Consider the following 15,740-nt stretch of genomic DNA (forward strand, 5'->3'; position numbering starts at 1 on the left):
CGTTATTTCTCGTGCACGCGCGCCCTCCACACCTGCGCGTGTCAGCGTTCCATCAGAGTGCATTTACGGACCCTCGGTTGTTTGAGTGTCACCCGGGGGACGTGCACGCCAAGAGCGCGGAGTTGTTTTCATGTCTTTTCCTTCCTTTTTGTTTTTCTTTTTTTTTTGCGGGGGTGGGGGTGTAATTCCGCTTGTAGTTGAAACACTTCCGTGTTGTGCTCCCACGAGAAGGAAGTCTGAAGCGAGTCCGACGTGGGGGCGTGCGTCTGTCTTGTGACCGTCCACAGGCGTCCTCGCCCGGTGAAGGTCTTTTTGTCCATACCCCAACGAGTCGGAATTGAGCGGTGGTGCTCAGACGTTAGCTCGAGCGGCTAGTCGTCCACCGGCCGCTCGGGAGGCTACTCGTTCGCCGAGCCGGATCGGCTCGTGTCGCTGACGACGCCGACTTTTGCACGCTGTGCTGACTGCGACAGTCGTTCGGGTGCCGTCAGGACGCGGAAGTGGTCGCTATAGCCATTCCGATGCCAGGTGGCAGGAGGGAACATGGAGGCTAACTAACTAGCCACTGCGGCACCTGGACGTCGCCAGCATGCCAACAGGTAAGACCAAAAAAGATTTATAAATTGAATATATATTGAATATAGGTGAGGCACAAATACGCGAGGCGTGAACGCCAATGTTTATATTTCCAAGATCAAATTTTAGTGGTGCGTTTTGGTACCCGGCGGCTGGGTAGGCTGTTTGGAACGACAAACGACCCTCGTTTATCGCGGACACAGCCGTGATTAGAAAAGATCCGCAATCTACAGACTATGTGAACATTTTTTTCCAAATGGGTTAGCCTGTACAACACGCTTTAAACGGATCCAAGCTTATTAAAAGACATGTTCTAAAGCATAGTGAGTTCCAGTAAAAATATAAATAGAGACCATATTAAAAATAATTTGGTGAGCGTTGTCTATATGATGCTTTAAACATATTTATGTTCATTAAAAACACTTCATCTTATTGAGACACACTTTCAAAAATATTTGCTTGCACTTGTTCTCACTCTTTGATTCTGTCAGTTTTTCGAATAAGAGGTGAAGCGTGCTTTCTTTAAGCTCTGTGTCACTGTAAATGTGGTATTTCCACTGTAAATGAGGTATTATGCCACTGTAAATGCGGTATTTCCTTCAAACATATAACCTTCCACTAAGGACGATAAGATGCGTATCTTTTAAAGGCGTCGAGCCGATGCAGTCACATTTTTTAAATCCAAACAGGTTTTTTTCTGATTCAAATCATTCTTTGTCACATCTCTAGTTAAGGAATTTCACCTATTTTTCTTGCTGTTAATTACGCATTTTGTGGCACAAATGATTCTACATTGAAGGCACAGAGCTCAAAATTCAAACTTGTTTGTATACAGTAAAAAGAAAATTCACTAAAAAATCTACACAAGTGTTGACACAGTTTGTTGTCCACTCCAACAACTTGTAAGTGCAACACAAACCTTAGTTCAGTGGAGTTGATTGACAAGCCAGGCCATGCAAGCGGACTTTGGACTTCGCTGCCCGTGCCGGTCACACGGTCAAGGATTGACGGTGTGACGGCGGTTGATTGACACCTTGTTAAACTCCGACAGCCGTTTGAGTGTCTGGCGGTGAACACACCCCGGGAGCACACCTGTGTGACCTGCGAGCGACAAAGCTGTCGGGAATGATTTAGAGGCTGTGTTTGCCCATCCGGGAAGACGGATAAGTGTCTGGGAAAGATGCACAGCAGCGGTGTGAGCAGAAACTTGGCAAGGGTCACAGTGTTCTTCAGCCACTGTTTAATTCTCAAACAAATATTCTTTAGAGGGATTGTTTTCTGGAAAATGTATTCATCATTGTGGAGCGACACTGATACGGAGTAGTGCACTGGTTCTCAAATTGCGCCTGCGGGGCGTGCTGGAGCCTATCCCAGCTGTCTTCAGTAGGTGGGGGGGACACCCTGAACCGGTTGACAGCCAATCGCAGGGGACATGGAGACGAACAACCATCCATGCTCACATACACCGAGAGACATTTTAGAGTTCCATTAACCTGCCATGCATGTTTTTGGAATGTGGGAGGAAACCGGAGTACCCGGGGGAAACCCCCGCAGCACGGGGAGAACATGCAAAGTCCACACAGATCCCAGGGCTGGGATCGAAGCCAAAAACTCTTCACTGTGAGGTCGACGCACTAACCACTGGCCCACTGGGTCGCCTCATTCTAAAATAGTGATGCCTCATTTTTGCTTTGAGGAAGTGAAACTTTTTTTACTATGATCTGTAAGGTGACGAGTTTCACACGTTGGCTTCCTGTAGCCTTGTTTGTTTTTGGGATATCACATATAGAAAATGTGGTTGAAAAATACTTCAAATTAGAGTAAAAAAAAAAGATTATTTCTCAACAGATCTCCTCAAACCTTTCATACCATATGTTACTTGGGGAGCCCTTCTCTGATTGGCTGGCAAGTTTCAGTTCAAAATGTCCAACAATAAGCACGTATGAGCTGAAATTCTTCTTTCTTCTTTCTACCCACAATCTTGCTGCTGTAGACTGTAAATTTCCCCATTGTGGGACAAATAAAGGCTATCTTATCTTAAATTCCAAAGTTGACGAGTCAAGAAAAAAATAAAAACCCGCCGTCACTTGACTTTAAGAATTGCCTTCATGTAAAAAGCTCAAATGGAAGATTATTGGTGAGAAAGGCAGTGAATTATTTGTGTCATCAATTGTTTTTTCCCTAAATGTATTTGCTCTGCAGGATTTTCACGTTTTTGAGACAAAGTCAACTAAAATGGTGGCCGCTTGTCACGTTCGTGTTTATAAACAACCTGCTCGGGGGAAAACTGACCCCGTCACACACATGCAGACTGGCTAACGGGTTAGCCAAATTACAGCCGGTTGTTGGCGACCCCCCTGCTTTAGTTCATGTCGCATATTAGGAGTTGTTGAGCCTTATTACAATGATTGAAGCGGGCGGCCTCCATGCGCCTGAAGCGGGCGGCCTCCACGCGCCTGTTTCTTTGAGCCTCCGAGACTAGAAGTAGTTGATGGCTGCTATTAATAAGCGCAACACGTGTCGCCTGCCGTCTCGAGGCGCTGCTTATCCTCAATGTGTTAAGCACCTCAATTAAATCACATACCCGCAGCCGCCAATGGAAATGGCTTCACGCAAGGAACGAGTGAGGCCTGCTGGGAAATTGCCTTGAGATGCGGGTGGTCGTGTTTCCCTATTGGAATGAATTCTAATGCCATCTTATCCAATCCAGCAAAGAAAAAAAACCCCATTGCAGATATGTTTTTAAGCAAACAAAATGGATATTTATAATTTTGTAACTTGTTGATGCAGTGTTTGCATTAAAATGGTAAAGCTAATGAATTGAAATGCTGTGAAATTATATTTTGAGGCCAATTTTGGAAATATGGGGAAAATATTTGGTTTTTGGAATGCTTTGAATTGGTCAAGAAGTTTTAAAGGAGGTGGGAATCATCTAACAGTTGTATTTATGTGGCACGATTTAAAAAAATGACTGAAATTACGGAATGGGGGAATTTTTGGGACGTCAGAATTTTAATAGGAATTTTTGAATCAGTCAAGAACCAGTAGGGAATGATGGAGAATATGGCTTCTTGTTGGAAATTTAATGTAGAAAAATGTGGGATTTGAAATTGAAAGATGTTTTTTTTTGGGGGGGGGGGTTGCGAGTATGGCTAATACTTTGGCGTTGGACTGGAATGAAACCTTGTTGAAAATTGCTGGGTTAAGGCGATGTGGGAATTTGTTTTTTAAACATCTAAATGATGGTGGAATTTTGCAATAAAAATATGGTCTGAATGTCAAGCTTCGGAGCCATACGAATTCGCCAGATAGGCATTCGCAAAACGCCGCACGCATTGGTGAGTCGTTTACAGCTCGACTGTAGCAAAAGTCACATGTGTGAACGCAGCCAATGAAGGGGATCGTTGTTTACCGTTCACACACACTTACTGATTTATAGACATATTTCATCATGTGTTTACGCATACAAATCAATGTAAGCATTTGCAAACGTTACATATTTGTGACTTTAGTCCACATTTGTCTATTCATGTTCCACATTGGCGACTACGGTTAGGGATAACGTTTCTTTACCCATATTTGGAAATGGTTTTGCTGCAATAATGGCTCCAGAACGTGCGAGCGCGCTGAGCTCGCTCAGTCGGCATAATTGCACTCCATTAGAATGATTAAAACAACATGTGCTCAGTGCGTCCGTGTGTGTGTGTGTGTGTGTGTGTGTGTGTGTGTGTGTGTGTGTGTTGACTTGTTTTTGTGCATGCATGGGTGTGTGAGTATATGAGTGTGTGCCGTGTGTTGTTGATGAGCCAGTAGTGCGCTTTTGCCTTGTGTAGCACTGCGGCTTCACCTGCAATATGCTGAGAGAAAACACTGCAAGGTCAGAGAGAAAGTGAGTGCTCGATGGAGAGAGAAAGAGAGAGTGACAGAGTGTGTAAGAGAGAGGCAGAGGCCGAGAGAGAGAGGGAGAGATCAATGTCCGCTTGACAGGCCCTGCGGTCCTTCATCATCTGCAAGATGGACTCTGAGAACAACGAGTCAGGTAGGAAGCTGCTTCGCTACCAGCTGTGTGTGTATGTGTGTGTGCGCACCTTCACTTCCTCAAAAGACCGAGTATGGACATTCAACTAGAAGCTCGTGTGTGTGTCTCAGTGTGGAAGCTTCCCAGCATGGTGGCTGACAGCCATTCATCTGCTGTTTCATCGCAAGCCTTCGAACAGCTCTCACTCAACGTCCAATCAAATCCGCATCCAGGTGGGAGACGGGTGCTCCAACCGGAGGAAGTGAGGGCGCAGACTGATGAGGTCACAGCATTTGCCGTGCGTGCGCGTTTGCTTTGCTTGGTGAGTGTGCGTGTGTGTGTGTGTTTGTGTGTGTGCGTGCGTGCGCGCATCTTTTGTGTGTTTGTTGCTCTTTCGTGTGTGTTTATGTCTGCATATACTGCATGCATTAGTTAGTTTAAGCCTTGGTGTGTGTGCGTGCGTGCATTGTTGGCGTGCATGTGGATTGGTGTGTTTTGGTGTCCGCGTGGCGCACTGGTTTAGCGTGAGTTAATTAGTGTGTGCGCTCGAGTGCACAAGTGTATGTGCAGCCACAGACGCACACGTGTTGGCCACTCATGCTGCTTCTGCAGGACAGCAGATGTTTGATTGGCAGAAAGCTTGAAGCGTCGGAGGACATTGAGCTTGTCTTTCATGCCTCATTAAGTCCCGCCCGCTGCTGTTGTGCCACACACACACACACGAGCTTGTAGTCGAATGTCCATACTCGGTCTTTTGAGGAAGTGAACGTGTACACACACACACACACACACACACACACACACACACACACACACACACACACACACACACACACACACACACACCATGCAGCCGATGATTAGCCGCGCACTTTTGAGTAAGCAGGCTGACAGTCTAATACAGGAGGCGGACGCAAGATGGACGACAAGAAGAATAATGGCTTGCGTCTGTCTTGTCCACGCGCATCTTTTCTGTGCACGCCGCCCTCAGTTGCTTTCCTCGTGCCCGTCTTGTCTTTTCCGCCAAGCTTTCCTTTCATTCATTTCTTTCCTTTGCTCTTTTCTTCCATCCTTTTCTCAACTCCTTTCCTTTGTTTTGCCTTTCCATCCTTTCCCTACTTTTCCTCCTTGCGCACTCGGCTTTCATTGGTGTCTCCCTTCATCGACTCCTCTCCTTTGTTCTGTCCGGCCATTCCGCCTTCCGTCACTTTTCACACGTCCCTCGTTTCCTCCGTTCATCCTTGTCCCGTGTCCTATGGGACCCCATCATTGCATCCCTTCTTTCTCACATTGCATCCTCCGCATTGAGTCCGTCCAATTTCTTTCATCCTTTTGAGCCCTTTTACTTTTTATCTTCTCTTTCCTTCCGTGCATACTCTTCGCTCATCCTTTCCTTGCCTGTTCATGAACTCGTTTCCTTTATGTCCTATCGTGCTTCCTTTCCTTCATCCTCATTTCCTTTCCTTCCCTCCCTTCCTCCTGTCATTCCTTGCAGGCGTCACTTTCATTGTTACATACTTGCCTCCTTTCATGACCTAATTTCCTTTTTTCTTTTCCTGCTGTTTTGCTTCCTTTGCTTCCTCCATCCTTTCATTGCATCCTTTTCTTTGTTCCTCCTCTTTCCTTCCTTACCCCCCTTCCTACCTTTAATTTCATCCTTGCTCACCTGTCTGCTACCTCCTCGTCATCATTGGGACATCTTGTGAGCTCCCACTGCGGTGTCTGCAGGTATCTTCCTTTTTCTTCCTCCTCCTCCTCCTCATTCCTCCAGGAGCAGCCAACGTCTCGCGTTCCACTTTTTTCAATCTTTGAATGAAACACGGCCACCCTCAGCTCTCTTGATCTGAATTACCACGGGAGCCTTCCTCCTCGAGCAAACGACATCATCTTGACACATTATCATCTCCAGATGAGACATCCCGCCTCACACTGTGGCGGTCACGTGCACGTGCATCATCCAATTCGTGTACGAAACATTGCGTCTGCGTTGTCTTCCTCGTCAAAGGTGAAGGGATTCACAGTGAAGCTTCTCTAATCTCACACATGCTGATTTATTTTGTGTGTGTGTGTGTGTGTGTGTGTGCTGTTGAAAGATAATTTCCATATGTCAGAAGTGGAGTCTTATCGATTTTGAAATGATTTCCCACGGCAGGGAAGCACCTCAGGAGTCGCCCATCAAAGTCGATGCAAACTGTCGAGATCATGATACACATGCGGCACATTTTGTACATGACATCCAGTTAAAAAAAACACACACACACACACACACACACACACACACAAAAATAAGAGAAGATATGATTTGTTTGTTTTTGTGTTTGCACAAGCATGCAGCGTCACACAGTACTGGCGTCTGTTCCGAAGACCTTACTTGCCTGAAAGTAATTTCTTCAGTTTTGGAAATCCAAAATAAAGGCCTTGATTATTTATTTTAAAAATGGAATGATTTACTGTTTCAATCAGCCATTTAACCCACATTGTTTCTTTGTTGCAGTTTGACATTTTCATTTAGCTTACTTTCATAAAGAATCCAAGTTATTTCGAGAAAAAAAGTTCATAAAAATGAAGCCAGTTTTTTTTTTGCATGTAAAGAAATATTTTTCTTTTATTTACATTTTTTTTCAATATGTCAGTTTGACACGCAACATACTTACATGGTGGGTGACACATATTTGAAAGACATACTTGGAAATTGACCCTCCATGACAGTTTTTTGCAGTGTAAAGATCAAACCAAATATTTAACATTTGAAATTTTCTGGCATTTATATCATGTTCAAGATATTCCTTAAGGAAGGATTTTTACGAAAAAATTTTTCCAAGTATATATATTTATATGTATGTCTGTAGCACATAAACCGTGCATACCTCGTCTCGTCTTACTTGTGCGTATGCAACCTGAACCTTGGCGCTGCGGCTCGCCTTGCAGCCTGCGACGTTGCCTTTTCAAAAGCCTGAAAGTTGACCCACGCGGGTGATGTCATCACGATGGCGTGCGGCTGTTGCGACCGCTCCTCCGTCACTCGCATAGCCGACGTCGCCTGTGATCGCTCGCCGCTATGTCGTCCTTCTGTGCCCGGTTGCGTGGAGGTGCGTGTCGGGCGTACGGACGGGTTTCTCGTGGTGAGGCCGACCGGACCTTCACACATGACCAAGTGCTGCTGAGATCTCGTAGGTCAAATGAAATGATGTTCTATTGGTCAACAAAAGTGTCGACTTCTGCCCACACCTCTGCTGCTTCTTTGTCTTTACTGGTTGTTATACACGTAAGGTGTTATTTATTGAGTGATTGATTTTTAGATGATGTTTCAGCAGTCGCAAACAAAATCAAGCGGCACTACGGGAAGATGACACGCAGTGAGTTCACCGCATGTCACATCAACTTTAAGCAGCACGTCTTTTCATCGTCATTCTCCTCCTCATCAAAAGGCGGCTAACCTCGCCGGCGGGGTCAATACCGCGTATGAGAATAATAATTGCAATAATGAGGATTCGTGCCAGCAGAGGTAAATGAAAATAGCAGGTGACATGCAAATCAGCCGTGCCATAAGTAACAAGGAGCATCCTAATCATTGTTTAAATGCCGGCACTGTTGTTGTGACGACCAAAGGCAGCCAATTAGCCTCTTCTAGTCGGCGCCCGGGTGACGACCCGCCGGGCGAGCGAGTCCAAAGGCTTCTCGGTAATGAAATCCTCCGATCCCCTGTTGACCTACGTGCGACGTGTAGGTGGTAACTTCACTACACCATGATGGATGAGGGGTTCATGCAGAAGTCACAGCCGCAGATCGCCCCACAAGAGAGCGTTCATGCTGTCGGCATGAGCACAAATAATATGACACAATACAGCCATCGTTTTTCTCCAGCGTGTGTCTTGTTGAGGTGAGCTGGCGTCTATCGCTGCTAAATTTGGATGAGGGTGGAGTGTGTCAGGGCTTAGGCAAACGGTGGACTGGCCATTAGAATAACAATGAACAACAATTGTCTATATGCCCTGACGTTGACTGGCGACCATTCCAGAGTATACGCGACCTCTTGCATGAAGTCGGCTGCGGTCGCGCATCTTTACTGGAATCGGAATCCGGAGTCGAGCCGCTTCTCCTCCACATCGAGAGGAGCCAGATGAGGTGGCTTGGGCATCTGATTCGGATGCCTCCTGAGCGCCTCCCCGGTGAGGTGTTCCGGTCATGTCCCACCGGGAGGAGACCCCGAGGAAGACCCAGGACACGCTGGAGAGACTATGTCACCCAGCTTGCCTGGGAACGACTCGGGATCCCCCGGGGAGAGCTGGAAGAAGTAGCTAGGGAGAGGGAAGTCTGGGCTTCCCTGCTAAAGCTGTTGCCCCCGCGACCCGGCCCCGGATAAGCGGTAGATGATGAATGGATGGATGGATGGAATCCGATTAGGGACTAACAGTGAGATAGGGAGAGAGTGTCTGCCGGGTCGCCTTTTACAGCGCATCCTTTTCACAAATAAAAACGACAAAACATAAGGTGGTGAGGGGGGGGAAATAAAACAAACAACCTCAGACTAAGGTCCTCTAAAGTGAGCACAGTATGGATTGTGGGAACAAAAACCTGTGTGTGTGTGTGTGTGTGTGTGTCCTTGTGTCCTCTGTCTAAGCCACTAAGGAGGTAGCGACATAAGGGGGGCTTCAGGTGTCATCAACTTCCAGGAAATAAGAGTTGTTTTGGAAACAGGCCGACAAAAATATCAGTCAGCCTCGAGTCTTTCACTGGCACCCTTGATGAACATCAACAAGCCGAATTAATGTTCAATTCTTCCCGACGAGCTGCGAACGTCTCCATTTTGGGATCTTTGATGCAAAGTGTCTCACAAGTTGCATACAAGATGCAATTGAGAACAAAGTGTGATAGAAATCAGTCAAATGGACTTCGGAAGCTAGGCAGCATGAGCGCTGACGCGCTGTCTTTGTTGGGTTGCAGGAGTTTGCGGCTGCTGCGGGCCGCTGAGGCCTCGCTACAAACGTCTGGTGGACAACATCTTCCCTGAGGACCCCAAGGTGAGGTTACAATTATTTTTAAAATGTCATATTTATACACACACACACACACACATTGCCATGAAGCTAACACTGTAGCTAGCTTGAGACCTTCAGAAGTCTGTCCAAAGTCCAAATAAATGACAAGTGAATTACAAAATGGGAGGACTTTTCCTTTCAAGGAAGCTCACGGGTCTTAATATGTGTTAATAGTTGTCTAACCAGAGTCAAAATGATCTCTCCTCTGGTTCCACATTATTTCATTCAATCATAAGTTGTACTTGCAACTTGATATTCCCCCTACTATACATGTAGCATTGCTAGCATCCTTATATGTGTTCTTGTGGCGTGCTCAGGATGGTCTGAGCAAGTCGGACATGGAGAAGCTGACGTTTTATGCCGTGTCGGCTCCAGAGAAGCTGGACCGCATCGGAGCGTACCTGGCCGAGCGCCTCAGCCGCGATGTGGTGCGTCATCGCTACGGGTGAGTTGCGTCGGCAATGCTGTGCGTTTGCCTCGGCTCCCGATTGACCTGCCAAAGGGTCACGGTGAAAGAAGAATGTTCAATCACAGTACACCTGAGCAAAAGGCAGCTAACCTTCTCAGGCATTAGCATTGTGGCTACTGCCGAACAGACGATTTAAAATAGTAAAAACATGTTCAATATTTCGCACCAATGGCCGAAGACTCCGAAACACGGGAATGCAGCCAATTAAGAAGCAGTTGGCGTACACCACAAGAATGGGGAAATAAAAACCTTTCCTGCCCGTTGGCATTGTGTTAGTCTCACGTTAGCATAATGGAACTGCCTTGCTTTTGGTATGTTAGCGGCCATGTTAGTCTTGTTAGCACCATGTTGCACCGTGTTAGCATTATGTTCGTGTCATATTGTTGCCATTCGTGACATTGGTACATTTTTTTTTAGGTGTTTTGTGTTATCTGATTAGCTTGCTAGCCTCTGCACTGCATTTTCTCCTCCCTCGAGAAGGTTAGCGAGCTAAAACCAATGTGCGTGCGTGTGTGCTCAGCAACGTGGTGATTGCCATGGAGGCTCTGGACCAGCTGCTGATGGCCTGCCACTCGCAGAGCATCAAACCCTTTGTGGAAAGCTTCCTGCACATGGTGGCAAAGCTACTGGAGTCCAAGGAACCGGACCTGCAAGTTCTGGGGACCAACTCGGTGAGGCTGCTCTGTTTATACTGTATGTTAGAAAGGAAACCTTGATCAATGAGTGACCCAACTTACGAGCTAGGAATGTAACGATATCCAAACGTCGATACGAAATTAGCTGATAAACATCTGCTTGAAGAAATTATTGGTAGGCTACTGAAGATAAGATAAGATAAGAAAACCTTTATTAGTCTCACAATGGAGAAATTCCCAATTCACAGCAGCAAAGTTATGAAAGTAAGAAGTACAACAACAAAATATAGGAGCTGCTGGAAAGGCAGCCACTCTCGCGGCGCCATTTTGAAGTCAAAATAACAAACGTATGTAAGAAGTATGGTTTCTCTGTGACACCGTAGTAAGCGTCCTTCATAATGCACAAACGTCTACCGCGAAATGGCACTGAATTCTACACACTGTATCTCAACAGGGAATTTGTGTTCACGTGTTTATATTAGCGAGGGTGGTACTGCAAAAACAAACTCGATAATGATAATTTGCCGATTTTATTTATGCATCCTCGATTTGAAACAACCTCATGTTGTGTCTCGGATGGGGCCACCGTGTCACGTGATTGCAGCCTGCTTACTGATTGTCAGAAGGAAAGCTTATTATTTCCTAGCCCTTTGCCATCTGCGTACACCGAATGAGGACATTTGTCACTCCCCTAACTTTGCACCCAATCAGTGGACCTGTTTGTGTTTTCTTTTGCAACAGTATTAAAACCCGATAATGTAAAATTGCACATTGTGAAAGCAACGATGACGATGATTGTGACGACAATTTATATCTTACTCACCCCGAGTTAATATCAGCACTCAAATGCAAAATAGCTTTTTAGTTTCTTCTTTTGGGGCCTTTTTACAATATAACGGAGGCGACCAGTCAGCCCGCAGGTGCACGTTAACGCTTAAACAGCTAATTGAACGCAACGCTGGCTCTGAAAATGGCTTTTGTCATATCACGCGCCTAATTATTGGGATTATTATGAGACTGCAAGAGCCGCCAGCAAATGTCAGACCTTCATACACCGTTCAAGGTCAGTGCGAAAGAGGGAAAATAGACAGATTGACAGATATTTTATTCACGAGTTAGCCACATTTAAGAAACAATCAACTGGTCGTGACTCAAGTGCACGCTGGTTGCCAGTCAGTGTCAGACCACATAATGACAAAGTATTGAATGGCCATCAGTCACTGTGAAAACACACAGACAAACAATGGACAGGTTGCCATTAAATTTCAGAGAGCATACAGACAAATAATAGGTTGGTCCCCTGTAAGCTAGATGGAGCCCTAATGGACTGGTCGTGAGTCAAGTTAAGGCACAACAGACAGACGGTAAATTGCACACAAGTAATTACCAGGCCACATGGAGAAATCAGTGGACTAGTCGCCAGTCAATTTCAGGTCGGGAAGTTGCCGCACAAATACACACAGATGTTCCAACAGAGATTCAACCCCGAATCTTGTGACTGCGAGGCAGACGTCTGCCCAAAATCTCATTCCAATTTTTAATTTATTTTTTGGGGGCTGCTCCATTATGGGCAGTTCATCTCAACAAGAGGCTGTGCTGCATTATTTACCAGTGTGATTTTTATTTTATTTATGAGTGGTCTTTTCTTTGGCGAGCGGTCTTTATTTAATTTTTTTGTCGGTGGTATTTGAAGGCTGATGGAGGAGTGGGCAGCTTGGAGGCAGGGTGGCGCCTCGGGGTTCACTCTCGGGTTAATGACATTTTCCTCACAAAGCTGCCACATCTGTTGTGTAGCCGGTGTGTCCGCGTGTGTTTGTGTGCCCCTAGTGTGTGTGGGCTTGGTGATGCGTCACGGCGCAAGAAAAAGAAAAAGACGGCGGCTTGAAAGCTGCTCATTAGGCACAAAGCCAAAGTAGCCATTTAAATATTGCCTTCCCCGCGGCTCCTCTTCGGGCCCCGATGAGTGATTTCTAACTTATATATAGAAAAATATGTGTTCATATTTATACTAACAATAGCTCATGTCAGCTGAAGGAAACAATCAGGAATGACGGTTCATGAAAAAAAAAATGCTAATAACCTTGAGAGCCCGCCAGCAACAGCTAATGGTCGCTAACCACCACTAATGACTTATAACAGCTAACAACCTCTACAGTCCGCTAACGACAACGAGGGCTCACTAACAGCTAATGAGTGCTAACTACACTTCATGACCACCATTGACAGCTAACCACCACTAGAAACTGCTAATGACTGCTAATAACCGCTGACAAGAGCTTAAAATATTGAAAGCCACTACCAACCACTAGAGACCTCTCATAATTGCTAATTCCCATTATGTTGATAAGAGTAGTGCTTTTGGTCATGTTAGCGGTATTTTTAAGTTGTTGATGATGATTTTTTATTTCCCCCCCCTGCACCCAGTTTGTGAAGTTTGCCAACATCGAAGAGGACACTCCATCCTACCACCGCCGCTACGACTTTTTTGTGTCGCAGTTCAGCGCCATGTGCCACTCCACCCACGAAGACCCGGACACAAGGACCAGGTTGGTACCTTGGCTCGCAGGAGACCGCTCGCTTAGCAACCACTTGTGTTACCTTAGCTTCACCGCTGTGTACATAAATCGGCTGATGCCTTCAGTGGTCTTCCTGAAATCATTGGTCGTTTCGGGATATACTGCATAGATAATACAGTTAATGTACATTTAGATTATAGATTTTAATCTCTATTATAGTTGGATACAGAAAGAGAGAGAGATGTATACATACAGACTTTAAATATTAAAATCAAATATAGATATGTACTGTATACATTTTTGCGGTGTGCTTCTCTCCAATAAAAGACGGTTTGATACATGCGTTGATGATAACATGTAAATGTGTAGACATTGACTGTAAATATCAATTTGTTGACAGATGTATCAATGTCTTTTTTTATGGACAAAATATGCATCATCTGTGATGACCCAAATGCAAAAATGTAGGTTTGTAGAGCTGAGTGTATGAAATAATGTTTTTCATGTGCTAGATAATGTTGCGCCCAATTGTTTTGTTTTTTTTTGTATGATGGCATCAGGATCCGCGTGGCTGGCATCAAGGGTCTGCAAGGGGTGGTCCGAAAGACGGTCAACGACGAGCTGCAGGCCATCATCTGGGAGCCGCAGCACATGGACAAACTCATCCCGTCCATGCTCTTCAACATGCAGGACGCCGACGACATGGACAGGTAACACAACGTTTCTCGTGTAGACACAATAGACCGGCGTTTCCAGATACGAGCGACACAACTTACGGGTTTTTCAAGGTGCAAGACGTTTGTCGGATGTTTTTTTTCTTCTTTTTTTCTTTTATTTATTTTTTTGCTTTGACTTACAAGCTCAAATTTTAGATAGAAGCATGAACACTGATCTAACGGTGCTCACCATGGTACATTGTTTATGCTCTGCCTTGAACAACTGTTTAATTTATTTTAATTGTATTAAATGATGCCTTTGCTTTATGTTTTCATAAAGTCCAATTTTGTGGAGTGCTGCTATTGTCACTCATTGGAAAACCCATTTTTGTGTTTTTGATGGTTAAGTCTGGACCACATTAATGGCTTTTCCGGTCATTTCAAATGGGGAAAGCTGATTTAAGGTCTAGATGCATGGTTTTTAGTGAATTTGTTGTTGCCATCTTGCTGAAGTAGATTCCATGTCAACAGAAATCTATTTTTAGACCTGGACAGACATTTTCCTTTCTTTCTGTCTTCCTCCTTTGGCAGCTTTTGCCAGGGTAGGGGTGATTATTTCTCTGCGCTCGGAGTTCTGTTCCTACCAGAGCGCTCCACATGTCGACGGTGTCCAATTATCCGGCTCGGATTGGCCCGGCACCACCACTGTCTGCCATCTTTAATGGTGCACTATCCGAGCAGATGCTTGTAGCCTCATGACATCATGCGCACTTTTTGCTTCATGGACAGCCTTGTGAAATACTTTTCACGACTTGACGCTAAACTCAAAGTACACCTATCCTGATTACCAATAACATTGGTACATGTTATCCATGAAATTTTGGACACCCTTGAATAATCAATTTATAAAATAGTCGTGAGTTGCAGTCCAACTAAAGTTTGATGTTTTTGTTGTGTGTGTCAGGGTGGGGGCGGGGCATCCAAGCACCCCGTGCGTGTCCAGTCAAGACGGCGAAGAGAATCCGTCCACGCTGGCTGAGAGCTGCTTCAGAGAACTGTTGGGACGCGCTGCCTACGGAAACATGAACAATGCCGTCAGACCCGTGCTCGTGTGAGTAACGACTACGCACACTTAAACATCACACCACGTCCGGATTAGGTTTCATTTCCAGCCGCTGAGTTTCATGGCTCTGACCGACTCACTTTAGCTCACAACCTTCTAATGAAGTTGTATAATTTTTCCCTTTTTCTTGCACCAATCTAAAATAGTTTAGTAATATGTAGGCAGCTACTACTACTGCTAGTATTCTAAACACGGCATTCTCTTTAATATTGCGTTTGTGGCATATTATTTAGCAGTAAAATCCACCTGTTTTTGGCCATCTCTGGTGGCGGCCATTTTGCCAGTTGTTGTTGATTGAAAATGAGATCACAGTTGAAGAGCAGCATTCCCATCATGCTTTGCCGTCATTAGAAGTAACACTCGTGGCGGTCACATTTGAGACATACCTACATGTGTAAGCAGTACACAAGCAAGCTACAGTACATACACAAATCACACAGAGGTAAATTACATGCACAGTTTACTCACACGCATGCACGGCAGACACAAACTACACACACATGAAATACAGGTGCATCAATGGCACACGCACTTGAACTACACACACATAAACTGTGCATATAAACTAGACGCATATGTAACTTCCTTTGTAGCCATTAGTTTGCGTCGTATTATGTGTCATGTTAAGTGAGAACAAATGAGTGATTAGTTTCCTGTTCATTCATTTTCAGTCAATCAAGTGAACGCCTCGCCTCGTTATTAATGATC

The 15,740-nt window shown here is 45.2% G+C and overlaps 2 protein-coding genes across 3 annotated transcripts in view; one reads left to right on the forward strand and one right to left on the reverse strand.

Moving 5' to 3' along the window:
* The window catches only part of adcy8 (adenylate cyclase 8 (brain)), a 48,594-nt gene extending 48,446 nt beyond the window's left edge, over positions 1–148 (reverse strand). Inside the window, exon 1 of the mRNA XM_052087517.1 lies at positions 1–148. The gene's annotated coding sequence lies outside the window, so the exon portion shown is untranslated.
* efr3a (EFR3 homolog A (S. cerevisiae)) overlaps positions 99–15,740 on the forward strand; it is a 27,982-nt gene continuing 12,340 nt past the window's right edge. Inside the window, exons 1-7 of one of the 2 annotated variants that reach the window (XM_052087526.1) lie at positions 99–599; positions 9,539–9,615; positions 9,951–10,078; positions 10,623–10,773; positions 13,162–13,283; positions 13,814–13,963; positions 14,874–15,020. In XM_052087526.1, coding sequence (XP_051943486.1) covers positions 590–599; positions 9,539–9,615; positions 9,951–10,078; positions 10,623–10,773; positions 13,162–13,283; positions 13,814–13,963; positions 14,874–15,020 — 785 coding nt within the window. In that variant the 5' untranslated portion in view covers positions 99–589. Of the gene's footprint in view, positions 600–4,476; positions 4,616–9,538; positions 9,616–9,950; positions 10,079–10,622; positions 10,774–13,161; positions 13,284–13,813; positions 13,964–14,873; positions 15,021–15,740 lie in introns of those variants that run through there. The other variant, XM_052087525.1, reaches the window with a different exon arrangement.

Source organism: Hippocampus zosterae, chromosome 15 (assembly GCF_025434085.1).
Source record: "Hippocampus zosterae strain Florida chromosome 15, ASM2543408v3, whole genome shotgun sequence".
NCBI lineage: Eukaryota > Metazoa > Chordata > Actinopteri > Syngnathiformes > Syngnathidae > Hippocampus > Hippocampus zosterae.